Below are 17,928 nucleotides of genomic sequence, written 5' to 3'. Positions count from 1 at the left end.
CCTCTGTACATTGTGGTGTCCTGCACCAGAGAGAAAACATCACTATCAACAATAACATAGTCAATGAGACTTTTCTTATTCCTTGCCTCTTCTCTCCATGTGAATTTGTGCACATTTTTATGTTGGAACATGGTGTTAGTAATAACCAGTCCATGTCCTGAGCAGAAATCCTCTTTTCTCCAAATTTTCCCAAAATATTTTTGTATGTCTTACAATCATTTCCTACTTTGCGATTTAGATCCCCAACAAGGACCAAATTTTCCTTTTTCATTATGTCAGTTGCTTTTTCTAAAGCCTCAAAAAATTCCTCCACTTCTACCTTAGTATAACCTTCTGCGGGACAATAAGCACATATAAGTCTCATTATCCAGTTCCCCATTCTCATATTTGCCCACATTACTCTACTCGAGACTGCCTGCCATTCGAGAAGATTAGCCTCGTATTTTGTGTTGAATACTATGGCTACACCTTCTTTTCCTTGATTGTCATTGCCTGAAAAATACATTTTGTATTTATTGCTCAGAAAGATCTCAACTTTTTTGTTTCAGTCACACCTATTATGTCGATCTGGTACTTATCTAATTCCTCAGCTAGCCTGGAGCTAGCTGAGGAATTCAGGAATTCAGGACACAATGAAATTCAATTTTATCCTGCTCAAGACTAGATAGTGATCACTTCCAATTTCAAATCCTCAGTACACTCTGGTGTTCTCTGCACCAGGGAGAAAACATCAGTATCAACAATAACATAGTCAATGAGAATTTTCTTATTCCTTGCCTCTTCTCTCCATGTGAATTTGTGCACATTTTTATGTTGGAACATAATTTTCATACAAGATAAATTCAAGTCAACTTGTGGCATTCAAATATTGTTGTACTTGTATCAGGAGATAGTTAGTTAACCTTTTTCCAGTCAGCAGACTATTGAAGCTTCTGTATCCATAGCATTTTTTAATTGAGAGAAGTGAAACACAGTGAGATTTATCCATTATTATGTTTTGCCCAGGATGTTGTACTACACTGACATGTCACCCATCAATCAGAACATATGTCTAATAGATAAGCTGTTAGACACCATGCAGTTAAGTCAAAAACAAGCTGCCTTTTGCAAATTGTCTTGATATTTGTTGGATCACCAGAGGTAAATATGGAGTGGTACAATCCATTGTGAGCCATTCATTGTACACCATAGACACTTATGTGTGAGCAGTTCGGTAGTTTCACTGACACCTGTACTGACATGTGTGATGCACTTTCATGCTGCATTCATACTCAGCTTTATGCAGCTGGAATTGGACATGTTGTACAATCTCTGACAAAGCATTGAATTTTGTGGATCATGGAGAGTACCTAATAAACTACCATTCAGTGTATTATTTACTCAAGTTAAATTCCCATTATCTAAACCTAAAAACAGAAACAAAGAAATATTTGTTAAATAACCATACCTGCTCCTCATTCCAGGTTTAACTTCAACAACTTTATCAGAACTAGATACGACTCTAACGGCCACTTCACCTGCACCACACTCCTTCTTTTTCAAATATGTGTTTACCCTATTTTCAATATAGTTGCCTAATTTTGTTTGAGGAAGTCCTGTGTAAAATTAAATAAAAATGGAATATCATAATTCAAAGCATAGCATTCTTAATGTCATTTTTGAATAATAATAATAATAAATACATTTAAATCAAGAGCAACATAAAACAATTTTATAAGATAGTGAAAATATTTCTCTGATTCACTCAAAAATTTCATACACTAGGATAACTCTAATTTTCCTATAATGCCTGCATGTTCATGCTCAAAACTAGATCAGAACATTGTGGTTTCCCTTTTAAGTAAATAATTTTTAATGCACTCACATATACAGTTTATGTACTAAGCATAAACTGTATATGCAAGTGCATTAAAAATTGATTTTACTTCCTTCACAGAAGGTAGAGAGTTGAAAGAAACAAAAGAAATAGAATTACTAAGCATGGTCATTCTGTGAGGATGAATCATTTAAGTGGAGATAATGCAGTGACAAGGGCCAACATAAGAACAGCAATAGATGAAACAGAAATGTTTAGGATATTAAGAAATCACACTGTGTGTTGTTACAAGTGAAGGATAAAACCAGCATTCTTCAGTAGTATGTAAGTACCAGCACTACAAGGGCCCTAAAAGAGTGGATAGAGAAAAAGGTAGTGCAGTTACATAATGAGGCTACAAGACAGAGTTAGCAAATTATAGCCCATTAAGGTCAGAAAATATATTTTATCTGTTTTTTTTATATTTTATTTATGAATGTGTTAGCCGACGAATGACAGTTTTACATATCATCATTTGTAGAACCCTACAGCCATATTCAGTGAGTGTAGTGGGTCACCCACTGCAGGTATTATTTGCAGTTGACTCCCTGTGCTTCCATCTCAGCATGGTATTGCTGACTGTTGACCTGGGATGGCCCAAATTGTTGACAAATTTAATAAAAAGAATAAAAATTCTGTAGGAGACAAAAGACTAAATTAGAGGAGTTTTATCCATACAGGACATTATCTGTTGACTTATGTGATTGTAAAGAAGTTGTACAGTTATAGTGTTATCGTGCTGGGATTTGAAGAAAATACACTGCAGCTTGCATAGCAGTTAACTAGTTAACTTGATGTTGTATACTTGCATTTTTTGTAAATTAAAGATTTTTATTTGATTCCAAGATTGTGAAGACTCAATCTCTTAATGGGTTTAATAAGTAAAAAGGGTAATTTAAGAGGTTAAATTACATATGAGATATTTTAGAATATCAACCTGTGTATGAAGCTGCATTTGGAGTTTAGTTTCAGCGTTTTCATTTTATTTCAAATTTCCGAGTTTTTTTAACCACTTGGAGTGTGTGTAAGAGAAAAGTAAGTAAAAATATACCCCCCCTCCCCACCAACACATACAATGTTATTGTTGATAATGATATCACCATGCTTGTTCAGAATACAGAGGATTTGAAATCGGAAATGACATTACTTAATTTTAAGTGGGATAAAATTGAATATCACACTGAAAAGAACAGTATGTAAAAATTTGAGCAGCTATAACAAGTAAACTGTAGACTCAACTATGTAAACATCATTGAAGAAAGAATGAAATACTTCAAAAACAAGAACCAAACCTTGGAATCTAAATATCAAATGCTGTAGAAAACATTGATTGATTCAGTTAGTCAGGCATGTGGTGAAGTTGTCTGCAAAGAAAGAAAAATAAGAATGCTATGTGCACAAAAGAAGTTAAAGAAAGTCCTGGAAAAGAAGTAGAAAGCATACTGAAAGTTCCTAGCAATGCCCTAAAAGAATACAGAGGAAATTTGTAACAGAGAGCTAGGCTACGTGTAAAAGTAGCTAAACAAAAGTCATGGGAAAAACTTTGGTAAGAATATAGAAGGCAAATATCAGGAGGATAGCAAAATGTTTGGGAAGCTATTGAAAAAGCTTAGAAATGGAGGAAAGGGTGCTGTAAAAGGAATCATATATGATAACATGAAAACTGAAGTAATTACTTTGAAAGACTGTCAAATGAAACAAGCAGTGACAGAACCATAGGAGAAAATGTTCAAGAGAAATGCAAACAGGAGTATATATCAATACTTGAGGTAGAAAAAGCTACCAAAAACTTGAAATGTGGAAATTCATCTGGAGAAGATAATATTCAACCAGAAATGCTCAAATATGGAGGTAAAAATGTCTTGCAATGGCTACACTGCATAATTCAGAGGGCCTGGTCAGAAGGTCGAATTACAGATGATCGGATTAGTCCTCTCATAGTTCCATATATAAAAAAAGGGAATAAAGCCGAATGTGAGAATTACAGATGAATTTCTCTAACGTGTTCCAGGTAAGATTTATGCAAACATACTTGAAAAGAGGCTGAGAAAAATTGTGGAAGAGAAACTACGAGTAGAACAAGCTGGATTCAGGCCAAAGGTTGTCAGGCTCATATTTTCACTTTATGACAAATAGTTGAGAAATCATAGGAATATGACAAGGATCTGTATTTATGTTTTGTAGATCAACAAGGTTCCTAGGGAATAGCTTTTCAAAACACTACAGTTTATATGGGATAAATGGACAGGACAATACAGGAAGATGGTGTGATGTAAAATCAGGAGACATGGATGCACATTATGAAAGAAGATGGCATTAAACCTGATTAGAGATATAAAACTTAGCTCTTTGTTTTATGAAAATGATGATGTACTCCTAAACACATCCAGTGCAAATTTCCAGGATTCTTGAGATAAAATGAATAACAGCTGTAACAAATTTGGCATGACAATCAGCAATAAAAAATCCAAAACTATGAAAATAGGTAGGAACATAGAAAATTTTAGCTGTATTCTAAATAGAGATACCAGGAGAACAAGTAAAATATTTCAGCTATTTAGGTACAGTTTTAAGTGAAGATGGCAAGCTAATCTGAAAATGCATAACAGAATAAGCAAAGCTAGTATAGTGGGGAGCCAGTTGAATGGCATATTTCTTCATGAATCTGAGAGCTGGGTTAGAAAGATGGCATTAAACCTGATTAGAGATATAAAACTTAGCTCTTTGCTTTATGAAAATGATTATGTACTCCTAAAGGTGGTATTGGTGATGAAAATGATGATGTAATCTAAGGTGGTATTGGTCACTTAAATAGAATGGGAAAGGAAAGGTTAGCAAAACAGGTGTTTGATGCTAAGATGTCATGAAAAAGACCTAGAAGAAGATCAAGGTCTATGATTGATTCAGTCAGAAGTGTCTTAGAAAAACACAAAATGTTAGAGATGACTGTATCGGAGTATTGACAAGTTGGAGGAAAACTGTTGATAGGAGATTATTAATAATGTAAACTTAATCATGTAGTGCAGTCATAGTAACCTGAACACTCCTTGAGGGTACAATGGAGTGTTCAGGTTATGATTATTTAAAATTCAGTACAAAAGAAGTAAAACAGAGAAAATATATTAATACATGACTAAAACAACTAAAGCTCAGCTATTAAGTACATATAGTACCTCCAGTGATACAAGTATTATATTATATGCAGTATGCTTAACAGTAGCACTGTGCATAATCACCTATTAATCTTTGAAGATTTTTCTAATTTTACAAGACAGTTTTCTGAAAGAAACTAAGATTTTGCTTCCCAGTTAAAGGAATATATGTCAAATGCATTCTTTCCAAACTGCAGCAAAAGTCAGCAATAAAATAACCTCTTGTATAAGTTTTAAAGAGGTATACCGTGAGTAGACACATCGATACAAAATAACGGAAAAAACTCACGTACAAAGATTATTTAATAGTATAATTTTCGCCTGTGTGTCACAGGCCAGTACAAACGGGAAGATCTGCCTCTATTTAGCTAGAAGAACACCAATCTTATATTGAATACTTTAAACCTGAAAAGTCTGGACTTGCAGAACATGCCATCTTCACTAGACACAGAGTTCATTGGAGAAAGACAAGAGTTCTTCACAAAAGTCAGTTTCTCATGGAATGCCTTTATAAAGAAACATGTGAAACTCTACTTCATTCTCCTAACTTAAACAGATCCGACGGCTTACGTCTATCCCCTTTATGGGAGAAAGTACTTTACAAATCAGCTAATCTTTCCTAACTTTTTATTGTATTGATTTTTTTTTTTTTTTTTTTTTTAGGAAAGTTATTGACCTTTTTAGTTATCTTACGCCAGCTACTTAGGTGGCGCTTTTTGGAATTGTCAGTTATTGTTTAATTTGAGCTTAATGTACTGAAGATGCCTGTGACACACAGGCGAAAATTATACTATTAAATAATCTTTGTACGCGAGTTTTTTCCATTATTAATTTTGTATCGATAACCTCTTGTATGTCTATTCTGGTCTGGCATTGAAGAGCAAGGTGTGTATAATAGGGTGGAATTTCCTAGTGTTTACCAGTGTAATGGGAATGCCTTACAGGTCTAATGACTATAACTAACTAATCCTCTTGGATCAATTTGGTGAACCTTTGTTAAGTTTTCATCATCACAAGAGGTAAGCATATTGACATTATATGATGTGACTACATGGCACACAGTTCTGAAAATAATTTGAATAATTCAGGTTGTTAAATTACCTGAAAGTCATATTGTGATTTATTAAAATATGGTATAAGACTAAATGCTATTTTAGTAAGAACAATAATACTTACTTTTTGCTGTAAACCTGTTTTCCTTCCTTTTCTTTCCTTTTGATTTTAGACAATTATCACAGGTAAATCTATGAAAGGATAGAAAAAAAAAAAAAGAAAATTAAATATATATAATTCAATAATATATAAATTATGGCAATATAGCATAAAGTGATTTTTAAAGGTTCAGAAAAATAACTGCAAATTTATGCATTCAGTTAGAGAAATCAATGTTCTATATGAAAGTCTTCATATAATTAAATATAAAACATCAACAGACTCTGCACACACACATTCTAAAGTAAATTGTACTTTTCTCAGGTATATCTATATGGCTTTTCTTTACTTTTTAATTTTCACTTAAAGGGTAAAGTTTCATCCAAAAAAAAAAAAATTCTTTTTCTCCAAATGGTATATAAAATAAATAAAACCAGAACCAATTGAGTATGTGAATATCAATTTTTCAAATATTGGGGAGAGGATATAGCAGGCCTCTACTGCCATCTCAATCTCTAAATCCTAAGTCAAACTGTTGTCACAAAAAAGCAAACTTTTTAGGGAAAAAAGTATCAAAAAAAAACCTTACTTGTCTCAACAAAAAGATCAACTAAGCACAGAAACTGACTTAAGATAAAGGCCTAGAAAAACTGTTTCTTTGCTTAGCAACTACAATTGAATCTGAATCTGTTTCTAGTTCCATGGACAAACACCATGGAACTAGAAACAGTGCCACAAGGTAAAGTCCTTTTATTTTTTGAAAATGGTTCTTTCACAAATGTATTCTATTTACATCAAAAGCTGTTCTCATTCACTCATGCATCATTGCACAATGGTTGATGCTGCAGTACATTTGACATATTTTCCTTTCAGAATTATGCCAACTTTGTACAGACAAATTACTGCCTAATGCTGCAAGGCCTTGTGGCAGTGAAAATGAACAAAAGGATGAATGATTAAGTCACCACTTCATAAGCAATAAATGCATACAGTAAGAACTAAAGCAAGAAATATAGTTTTTTTAATTACAAAACTTAATTGGAATGTTAATATTATTATTATTATTATTTATTTTTTTTAAATTTTTTTTTTTGTCAATTTTCGAATTCTAGAGAGGAGGAGAAGTGGAAATGAGGTAATTCCCTTTAGCTTTCTTGACATCAACAAACGTACAGATCTAATACCATGCAAATGACTGTTACCGCAGCATATAACATTAGGATTTCTGTAAACAACTTGCAACCACCAATGAATGCTGATTATACTCATAACCTTTCATACAGACATGGTAGGACGTGGAACCCGTGTGTTAATGATTAAGTGCTGGGAGGATATCATGTTGAAGGTTTAATGGAATATTTACAGCACTGGGAAAGGATTAAAACTAATTTTAATGCTTCCAATATTTCATCTCAGTCACTGAGACATCTTCAGGGAGTACAAATAACTTTTTGTAACACACACGCAAAGACAACATAATACTAAATGAAGCACGAGGGTGACTCTCAAGTTCTATATAGGTAGTGCACTCTCACCACCTAGATAGGACTTTAGAGTGACCCATGTGCTTCACTTAGTATTGTGTTCTGTGTTTGTGTGTGTTACAAGTTATTTGCAATCCTTGAAGATGTCTCAGTGACTGAGACAAAATATTGGAAGCATTAAAATTAGTTTTTAATCCTTTCCCAGTGCTGTAATATTCCATTAAACCTCCAACATGATAGCATATTGAACATTATGCATAGGAATGTTGGGTATTAGGAAACTTTTTATATGCATGGGTGCCTACTTATGGTTACACCATTACTGGAGACAAGATGTTCCACTACTGTCTCAAGAATCCATAGCATGGAAATTTCTGTTCTTTCTCCAATATTTCAAAACAACATCAGGAAAGAAGATATCAACCATCTTTGTTTGGAATGCACCTGAAGTCAGTCTGGTTGATTTCATCCCATGTGATGAGATGTACAATACATGTGCACCAGGTCGTGCTGACCCTGAGTATATGCAAAGTGTTACAACAATGCCATCTTCACACTGCCAATGTGGTGGAATGAAATCAACCACATTAGTCCTTTCACACATTTACTGCTTGAAGATTGTTATTTATCATGTAAATAGTTCTGGCATGACAGTGTCAAAACTTCCACAATTTTTGACATTGAGAGAAGCTGCAAGGAAGCCACTCCTCATCATTGAAGCTTTGAAAGGAGGTCATGTAGCTCTAGCGATGGCCTGAGCAAGCATGAAGGCTATGTGAAAATACATCTGAAGAATGTGCCTATTAAATTCCTCCACTTTCTAACATTTTGAACCGTCAATTGCAGAGAAAACATTTATATATTTTTATGGTGAACTCATTATAATGAGTACTGGTTCGGACAGTAAAGCAAGGGCTTCAGTTTTGTAAGTATCAAGAGTTGGATAATATTAATTTGGTAGGAAACTAAACAGAAAAAAAAAAAAGACAGGTATGTAAAATTTCAAATTCTTGGAAATGGATCAAAGTCAGATATATCGCTTTGCATAAAAGATAAATCATGTAACAGTTTTTAATTTAAAATTTTAAAATTAACAGTTTTAAATCAAATACTACAGTTCTGTATTATACTTAATTTTAAAGCATAATAAGACTTCTAGTTAATCCTTTATCATTAAATATAATCAATAAAAATAAATACAATACACTTACCCTTCTGGCCAAATTACGTCCATGTGAAGAACACATACTTGATGTAATTTCCTTCCACATTCCATGCATTCTATAAATCTTTTAAAAGTTTTCAAGTATTACTATACAAACAAAAATTCTTAATGAAAAAGCATTTAATCACACTATGAATACCTTCTCTATTAAAAAAAAATATATATATATATATATATATATATATATAATGCATTCTACATTAAAATGTGCACTTTCAAAAACCCAATAACATAAAAATTAGTTTTCAAAAATACTATGCACTCTCACAGAAACCAAAACAAGTCTAAATATTAAAATTAACCATTATTAATTCTTTAATGCTGTGGACATTTTTTTATTTGAATATTATTATTAGTCCAAAGCATTGCAAGAGGCCTACACTAACTACTATTCACACATTGCCTATCCCTCTCCGTAATGATAAAGCACTTATGACTACTTCTGACAACACATTCCAGTCATTTGCCACTCTGCAAGTTAAAAATAACTAGCTTTTGTGATCCTGCTAAACAGACACAAAACCAAGTATGACCACTTGTTCTTTTGAAGTGAACCACTTGTACTTTCAACCATCTGTTTAGATAGCTGACAGTTCAGCAGTAATCAGTAGTTTTCCACTGCCCAATTTCCTTTGGCACATGCCAGTATTATAGCAGCAGTCAGTTATATATTTTGTCCTATTGTACTTTTTTTCTCATACAATAGATAACTTCAAATGCACTACTTCAAATTGCTAACTAACAGAAGAAACCTCCCCAATCCTGTTCTTTCTCTTCATCCTCCCTAATTAAGGGATTTTCATTTTATGCTCTTTATTGCTACAATAGACACAGAATGCAGAGCCACAACAGACAGTTTGAACATGTCAGCACTTGAAGCATCTCAAAGAATTCTTATTGAATGTAGTGGGATAACCTGCTTTCATTGCTGCTGGAGGATAGGTAAAGCTAGGAATGGTAAATATAAGGATGATATTCCTGTTGTGATTTTTCCATTCAGAGCAAATTTTCTTGTCTGGAATACTGAAGATATCACATGGGCGATTTGCTCCAAATTGTTTCAACCAGTATATCTCATGAAGATTTTGGAGATCTGCCAATTGTTCTAAATCTTTATGGATAAAATAGGAAACGATTTTCCCAAAAGGACATTCATTTGTTGAATGTATAAAAAGGAAAGCTGGTGCAGTAGGTTTATTTTTTAAACTTCTAATATCAATTTGTTTCATTGGTTTCTGGATGTAGTTGAGGACTTTTTAATTATTACAATGAATCAATGAGAGATACTCCAAGGAGAGGAGGATTCAGTAACCAGAACTTCCCCAGAGCAATAACAGCACCTGAAAGTTGAACAGGAGGACTACTTCAGACCAAGGGGATGGAGACCTACTGTGATACCACTGACTCTTGCTTGCAAGTCCCCTAGCTGACTGATTTCGGCTGGACCATTCAGGACAGCCTCTTGCCAAAGCAGTATATATACAGACACACCACCATGATCCCTCATTAAAGATGTCCACAGGTCATCTGTAATGTAAAGACTGATGTGGCAGGAGTATTGGATTCAAGGGGGATAGTTCAAAGGGAAAAAAAAAAAAAAACTTAGAAGTAGAATGAAGAATACAGGAAGAAAAGTTAGAGAAAGAATAAAAAAGATGATACACTACGAAGTCCCCTCCATGATGAACAGGCACCCTGCAAGGAGAAACAGAATATCTATGAAAAAATTACTGGAATGAGTCTATGAAAAAAATGACCATCTATTAAGCAGATCACCCTGTTCTTCATATATCCAAAATGTGAGAATGGTATGGAAAGATTTTGGATTTGTACAGAATCAGGAGTTCTAGAATGAGATGTAGTATCTTGAATGGAAGAGGATACCAGAGTTTTTGGTTCAAGAGATTATGAATCATGCTGTACCATCATCTGATATTTTGGTGATGGTACAGCATGATTCATAACCTCTTAAACCAAACAATGGCAATGTTATATTAAAGATGAGGATATTAGGAAAGAACTTGACATTGTCAGCATCCAGGAATGCATTAGCAGATTAACTGAATGCTTCTCCAGCATGATATTTAACACACACACACAAATAAAAAACCAAATGTTTCCCACAGCTATTATTTCTATATATTGAAAAATATTGGATTGACATTTTAATCAGGTATATTAGGCACATCATGTGCAGTCTGTGCATTGTCTACAGTAGTCTTATTTCTCATAAGAAAGATTCACTTCACTTTTCTCCTTACCTTTGATAATACTCGGATCTCCACTCAAGGTTGGAATTTTTTTTTCTAACTTACACCTTGAACTATTTTTGCATAAACACATACATTCATAACCTCATCATCATCAAATTCCTGATATATACCCTCAAGGAGTGTACAGGATATGATAGTACTATGTGAAAAATTTACATCATTACTAAACTTCCTATCTACATACCACCTGAGATTAGCAGAGCTAATCTCAGGTGGTATGGTCACTTAAACAGAATGGGAGAGGAAAGATTAGCAAAACAAGTGTTCTCTGCCAGGTTGGCAGGAAAAAGACCCAGAGGAAGACCAAGATATAGGTGGATCGATACAGTAAAAAGTGCCTTAGAAGACAGAAATAAGATCTGATAATATTGGAGTCTTGACAGGTAACAGACTGATTCGAAGGAAAATTGTAGATAGGAAGTTTGGTAATGATGTAAATTTTTCACATAGTACTATCATATCCTGTACACTCCTTGAGGGTATATATCAAGAATTTGATGATGATGAGGTTATGAATGTATGTGTTTATGCAAAAATAGTTCAAGGTAGTAAGTTAGAAAAAAAAATTCCAACCTTGAGTGGAGATCCGAGTATTATCAAAGGTAAGGAGAAAAGTGAAGTGAATCTTTCTTATGAGAAATAAGACTACTGTAGACAATGCACAGACTGCACATGATGTGCCTAATATACCTGATTAAAATGTCAATCCAATATTTTTCAATATATGGAAATAATAGCTGTTGGAAACATTTGGTTTTTTATTTGTGTGTGTGTTAAATATCATCCTGAAGATGTCATTAGCCATAAAAATGGGAAAATATGCTGGAGAAACATTCAGTTAATCAAAAAAAGATCTATGAGTTAAACCTGGTTAATCATTTATAATTCAACCTTCTGATCATGACTTCTGAATTATGCAGTGCAGCCACACTTAAACTTTTATACTTCTGTATTTGAATATTTCTGGTTGAATAGCACCTATCCTTTGACAGTACTCTTTCCTCAATTTCTAAGCTTTTTCTCCCAATAGCCTTCAGAACATTTTGCCAACCTTTATGTACTATATTCTTACCAAAGTTTTCCCATTTTCTTCAGCTATGTTTAGGAAATAGGTAGGAAAGAGAATACTTTGCTTTCTTACATTTTTCTGTGTTCTCTCAGAACACATGTTCATCATACTAGTTAGGAACTTTTACACCCTTAACCCCCCCCCCCCCCCCACCAGCACCCCAGGACTGCCTGTTTAACTTCCTGAGTCCACTATGAAGTTCTGATTTTATCCATCTTTGCATACATACCTCTTGGACTGAAATGATCAATGTTTTCTTCAGGATTTGCCAATGAATCTCCAAGGTTTGGTTATTGTTTTCAAACTCTCATTTTTTCTTGAATACTGTTCGTGTATTTGAGTCTACAACTGACCTCTGAAAGCCACTCGACTTTGATTCATTTCCAAATTTTCTTACATACTCTTCCTTTCAATATGAAATTCAATTTTATCCTGCTTAAAAGAAAATGGTGGTCACTTCTAATTTTAAATCCACTGTGTACTCATGTGTCCTGGACCAGTGGGAAAATATCACTATCAACAATAACATAGTCAATGAGACTTTTCTTATTTCTTGTATCTTCTCTCCATGTGCATTTGCATGTTTTTATGTTGGAACATGGTGTTAGTTGTAACTAGTTCATGTCCTGAATAGAAATCCAGCAGGTACGTAATATTAGTATTAGTTTTGCTCTTTTCTCCGAATTTTCCTAAAACATTTATATTTGTCTGGTACTCATTTCCTACCCTGTTGTTTAGATCTTCAATAACGAAACAACTTTTTCCTTTCGTTGTGTCAGTTTGACATACCTAACACCTCAAAAAATTTTCCTCCACTTCTTCCTTAGTAAAACCTTCTGCAGGACCATAAGCACAAATAAGTCTCATTGTCTCCAAATTTTGATATATGACCACATCACTCTACTTGATACTTGCTGTCATTCAAGAAGCTCATCCTTGAATTTAGAGTTAAATGCTATAGCTACTCCTTTTCCCCATCATTATTCTCTGAATATAACATCTTGTATCTGTTGCTTAGAAAGATCTGAGCTATTTTTGTTCTCTATGTTTTGCTAACACCCATTATGTGAATCTGGTATTTATCCAATTCTTCTGGTAGTTCCATTTCTTTTCAATTGATGCTTATGTTGATAATTGCCAATCTTGAACTCTACTGGGGATGAATTGAGATTTGTTCCAGTAGCTGACAAAAAGAAAAATTCACAGTAAAGTATCAGACATTTCCACACTCTGATCAAGTAATTCAAAAAGGCAATTTTCATCATTCTGATTTCAAGTTTGCTGCAATTTTAGATGTGTTATGATATATTACGATTCAAAAATTATTCTTTCTAATATTATGTAGTACAATCTCAGCCAGTATTTTTATCCATCTATGTACTCGTAAATCATACAGATTAGAAATAACCACAAAAACTATAATACTTACGGTTCCAACTCAAGATGATCATTTTTCATTTCTATGAATTGATCCTTCCTTATGGTCCTACATAAATAATAACAAGATCACTATTTTACCAGGCTTAAAAAAGGCATGTTAAAGAGAAAGCTGGACTAAAAACAAGTTTGCTATAGTATCCACTTTTTTTACTTATATGGATTACTAGCTTGTGTTTTTCTATTAACTTAAAGTCAGAAATGTCTTTCATGCTATAACAAACTATTTAGTTGCATTCAAAAATGATCACATGAAACAAAAGTTTGAAAACGATATAATGAACATTGTGCAATGTCTGTGAAAGTATTTTAATTATAATGTAACAAATCTGATAAACACATAAAATTAATGAAGCAAATCTTTAAAGAAATCTTCTTTCTAATCAGCAAGAAAAAATGCTAATGTAATAAATATTTTAGAAACATTTCATGAGGATATCTGAAAACAAAATATGACATTGTTTAAATTCATCACTGTCATTCTCAAAAATTAAGAATTCAACAGCTTTTAACTAGAGGATTGAAATATGTACAAAGAGAAAAACGGTGCTTGTAAATGCTTCTTTTTTATAAATTTTAATATTATGCTCTGGTATACTAAAACATAAAAACTAGTTGAATAAAAGAAGAATAAAATATAAAGAAATTTGCTTAGTCTAAACTAATAATGTTACCTTTATGATCTTTTAATATGTTTTATATGTTAATTAAATTAACTGAAGTTGATTTCATAATATAACTATTATGTTAAAATATATTCAGTATATATTTTAATATATACTGAATTTAATAAATATATATTGATAATTTCCTGAATGTGATCGTCTAGGTTGTAAAAAAATAATTTTTTAAAATATATTCCAGTTTGAACATAAAAAATCATGTTATAGGGGATATATATCACAGACAAGGACTTGCACTGTCCTTCTAGAAGCAAGCTACCAACATACATGCAATGCAATGATGCAGTGGTACGAGGTAATTCTACTGACCTTGACAAATGTGAATTGTAATGAAAATGGAATATGTAAGGGACAGAAAAAGATTCTTCTTCTTGGAAAAAAAAATAAAATAAAATAATAAAAAAAAAAAACTCTAGTTTGTTTTATATATATATACACACACTCAAGGCTGTATAAGATACTTCAATTGTACTATGATTAAGTTTTATTACTAGCTTACTATCAACAACTTTCTACCATACTAATCTGTTACTGTCTGGACTCTTAATGTCGTCAGATTTTATATTTCAGTCTTCCTCCTCCTTTTTTATGCAATCTAGTGCTTGATTTAGTAACTGCATAGATTTTGTCTATAATGAATATGACCACATTGCCTCCAATTGGTGAATGTGATCATATGATTTTGACCTGGGAGATGGTTAAATGTGTGGAATTTTCAGTTACAATGGGATATATAGGGATATATATATATGGAATTATAGGGTTAGTAAGTATGACAAGCTTAGGAGCTTGCATGGATTGGGGCCATGGCATGTAAAACTACAAGGGCCGAATGTTGATAGTGCATGGGAAATGGTAATGGAGTGTTTAAGGGAGGTAATGGCAGACTGCAGAGTCGGAAGAGTGAAAAGTGGGAGTTAAATGGATGAATTTCATCAAATTGGAGGTGCAAAAAAAGAAACAATTGTAGAGGGAATTTAAGGAAAAATGTGACCTGCAGGCACATAAACAGTACAAAGCACAGGCCAGAAGAGTAACCAGTGTGATAAGAAAGGCAATTAGCAATGCAGGCTAAAGATAATCCCAAACAGTTCTTTCGATATGCTGCAAGTAAAAGAAAGAAAGAATATATATGGCAGAATGATTTTTAAGGAATGCCAATGGCAAGGAGGTAACTGAATCAGTCGAAATAGTATAATTACTAAGTGAACACTTTGCAAGAGTATATCATCCAGGTGGTGATATTGCAGGAATGAAAGAGCCAAAGGCATATATGGGAACTGAGGTAAATGAAATGGAGATGCATAGCATATTACAGAACCTTAATGTGAATGCAGCTGTGGGATTGGATGGTATACCAGCTTGAGTTTTACATGAAGCAGTGAGAGAATTGTCAGTTCCCTTGACCATATTGTTTAATCTAAGTCTCAGCTCCAGATTAGCCCATGGGAGTGGAAAGAGATGGAGATAGTTCCATTACATAAAGGAGGCTGGCTCCAAGACTGATGCAGCAAACTACTGACCGATCACAACATCAGGAGTTGTTGTTGAAGTATGGTTGGCCAAGAGCAAAATACAGGAATGAATAGATGGAAATGGGATACTGTATGAGGGGAAGGGAGGGAGCATGGTTTTGTGAACGGTTGGTTCACAAAAACCATGTGAATGGTAGGTTCACGTGAGTAAGTTAATGCCTCATTAACTTGCTCACATCTCATAATACAGTAACAGTTGAGTTGGATAAAAGGTAATGGGTTTACAGTGATACTGCTAGACTTTGAAAAGGCCTTTAACAGTAAACCACATGGAATTCTAATTTGATGGAGAGAAATCAGAGAGTAGAGTCCAAAAGAAGGCACCTCTACGTTTGGACTACTCCTGAATAGAATGCAAAAGGAGACCAGTGACTAGTGGCATGCCACAGGGTTCTGTTCTTGGACTGCTACTGTTTAGTTTGTTCATTAATGATATTGGAAAGGATCCGAGAGAAACTGTTTAGTTATTTGTCAATGATGCAAAGTTGGGCAGAGCAATAGTTAATACAGATGATGTCAAAATTTTGCAGGATAATTTGGATAGATTGGCAGACTGGGCAAAGGAGAATGGATGTCAGTTTAATGTGGCAAAGTGTAAGGTTATGCATTATGGAGTGAAAAGATTACCAGTTGTATACCACATTGGTGGAACTGTACTAGTCCAGGAAATCGACGAAGCCAGAGACTTGGGCGTATTAGTGGATAGGGAGTTAAAGTTTAGGGGGCACATAGCAAAAGTGGCTAAAGTAGCTCATCAGATCACTTGGTTACTGAAGAATACTTTTGACGAGCAGAGAAAACAGGATATTGTTCCTCTTTATCAATCCTTGATAAGATCCTACTGCATGCAGATCTGGGCACCAGGGTTTTTTGGTGATGAAGAGGATCCAGAGGCGAGCGACCAAGATGGTAGCAGTTTTATGGAATGAACTTTACAAAAACAGATTGAAGATTTGTGGATTACAGAAGCTAGTTGATAGGTGGAAAAATTTTATAAATTAAAAATTGATACAATTGAGATATACAAATTACTGAAGGTTTTTACAAAATTAATTCAGAGAAAATTTTTCATAACAGGTGTGGTGGTGGGAGAACTAGGGGCCATCAATTGAAACTGAGTAAGAGTGTAGTTAGCAACGGCATTAGAACTAAGGTTTTTGGCAGATGATGTAAACTTATGATATCAATAAATACGGTACAGCATTGTAAATGTATTTTCTGTTCCCTATGATTTTCTTTTCTCTAGCTTACTTTATTGTAAGAAAACACTATGTAATACATAAAACATACAAAACATGTGGTAATCCACTGTTTATGTTATCAGTAAGCCTTCTGGTCAACAGTAGGCTATTAGTAGTTGTATTTTTGGAAAATCAAAAGTTATAAGCGGATTTTCAACTGTGCGCGGGGGGGAATCAGCAGACCCCCACCCCACTGTTAAAAAGTCAATTGTATAAGTTTATAATACCTTGAAATTCCATTAGGGAAAAGATCAGAGAATTGAAAGTGCATCCAAATTCACTTACTATTGAAAATTGAAAGAATGCGCAATGGGTGACATCAAGTTTTTGATCTATTATGGCTATTTAGAATAACCATGAAGCATTAGTTAATCCCTTTGAAGAAGCAAACAATGATTCAACTCGAGACCAAAAAGAAAGATGCACATATGATGGAGTACAGAAAAAAAGTACAACTACAAACTTCATCTTCTTCTTTTCAGCCATTTTCTGTGCACTGCTGGACAAAGGCCTCCTCCAGTTCCTTCCACCTTTCTCTATTCTTGCAGAGTAAAATTCAGAGAATTATAATTACCATCTAACACAATAAAATTATGATGTAAGAATTTTAGGAAGAATACTGTTCAGTTATGAGTCATTTCATATGTAGAAATATGTACCTGAAACTGTGGGTGCGTTTTTTTTTATCTGATTTGGCAACGAATTACGAGTTTCAGCAAGCATAACGGTTTTCATTCTCTATTCCAAATATAGTTTCTAATGTAAACAATTGAAGAGTGCATTATGACAGGGGTATAATCTGTCAGTTTCCTATTTCTAAAA

The 17,928-nt window shown here is 33.7% G+C and overlaps 1 protein-coding gene across 2 annotated transcripts in view; it reads right to left on the bottom strand.

Annotated features, from left to right (window-relative positions):
* LOC150100272 (histone lysine acetyltransferase CREBBP-like) overlaps nucleotides 1-17,928 on the bottom strand; it is a 345,238-nt gene that overhangs the window by 70,797 nt on the left and 256,513 nt on the right. For both annotated transcript variants that reach the window (XM_090403052.1, XM_090403053.1), the window contains exons 16-19: nucleotides 13,640-13,696; nucleotides 8,855-8,932; nucleotides 6,184-6,251; nucleotides 1,448-1,595 (exon numbers count right to left, since the gene is read on the bottom strand). In XM_090403052.1, the coding sequence (XP_090259178.1) occupies nucleotides 1,448-1,595; nucleotides 6,184-6,251; nucleotides 8,855-8,932; nucleotides 13,640-13,696 (351 nt within the window). The remainder of the gene's footprint in view (nucleotides 1-1,447; nucleotides 1,596-6,183; nucleotides 6,252-8,854; nucleotides 8,933-13,639; nucleotides 13,697-17,928) is intronic.

The sequence above is a fragment of the Typopeltis vanoorti genome, chromosome 13 (assembly GCF_054136105.1).
Source record: "Typopeltis vanoorti isolate ZY-2024b chromosome 13, IOZ_Tvanoo_1.0, whole genome shotgun sequence".
Lineage (NCBI taxonomy): Eukaryota > Metazoa > Arthropoda > Arachnida > Uropygi > Thelyphonidae > Typopeltis > Typopeltis vanoorti.
The sequence above is the reverse complement of the archived record's forward strand: the minus strand, read 5'-3'. Positions and strand labels throughout refer to the sequence as shown.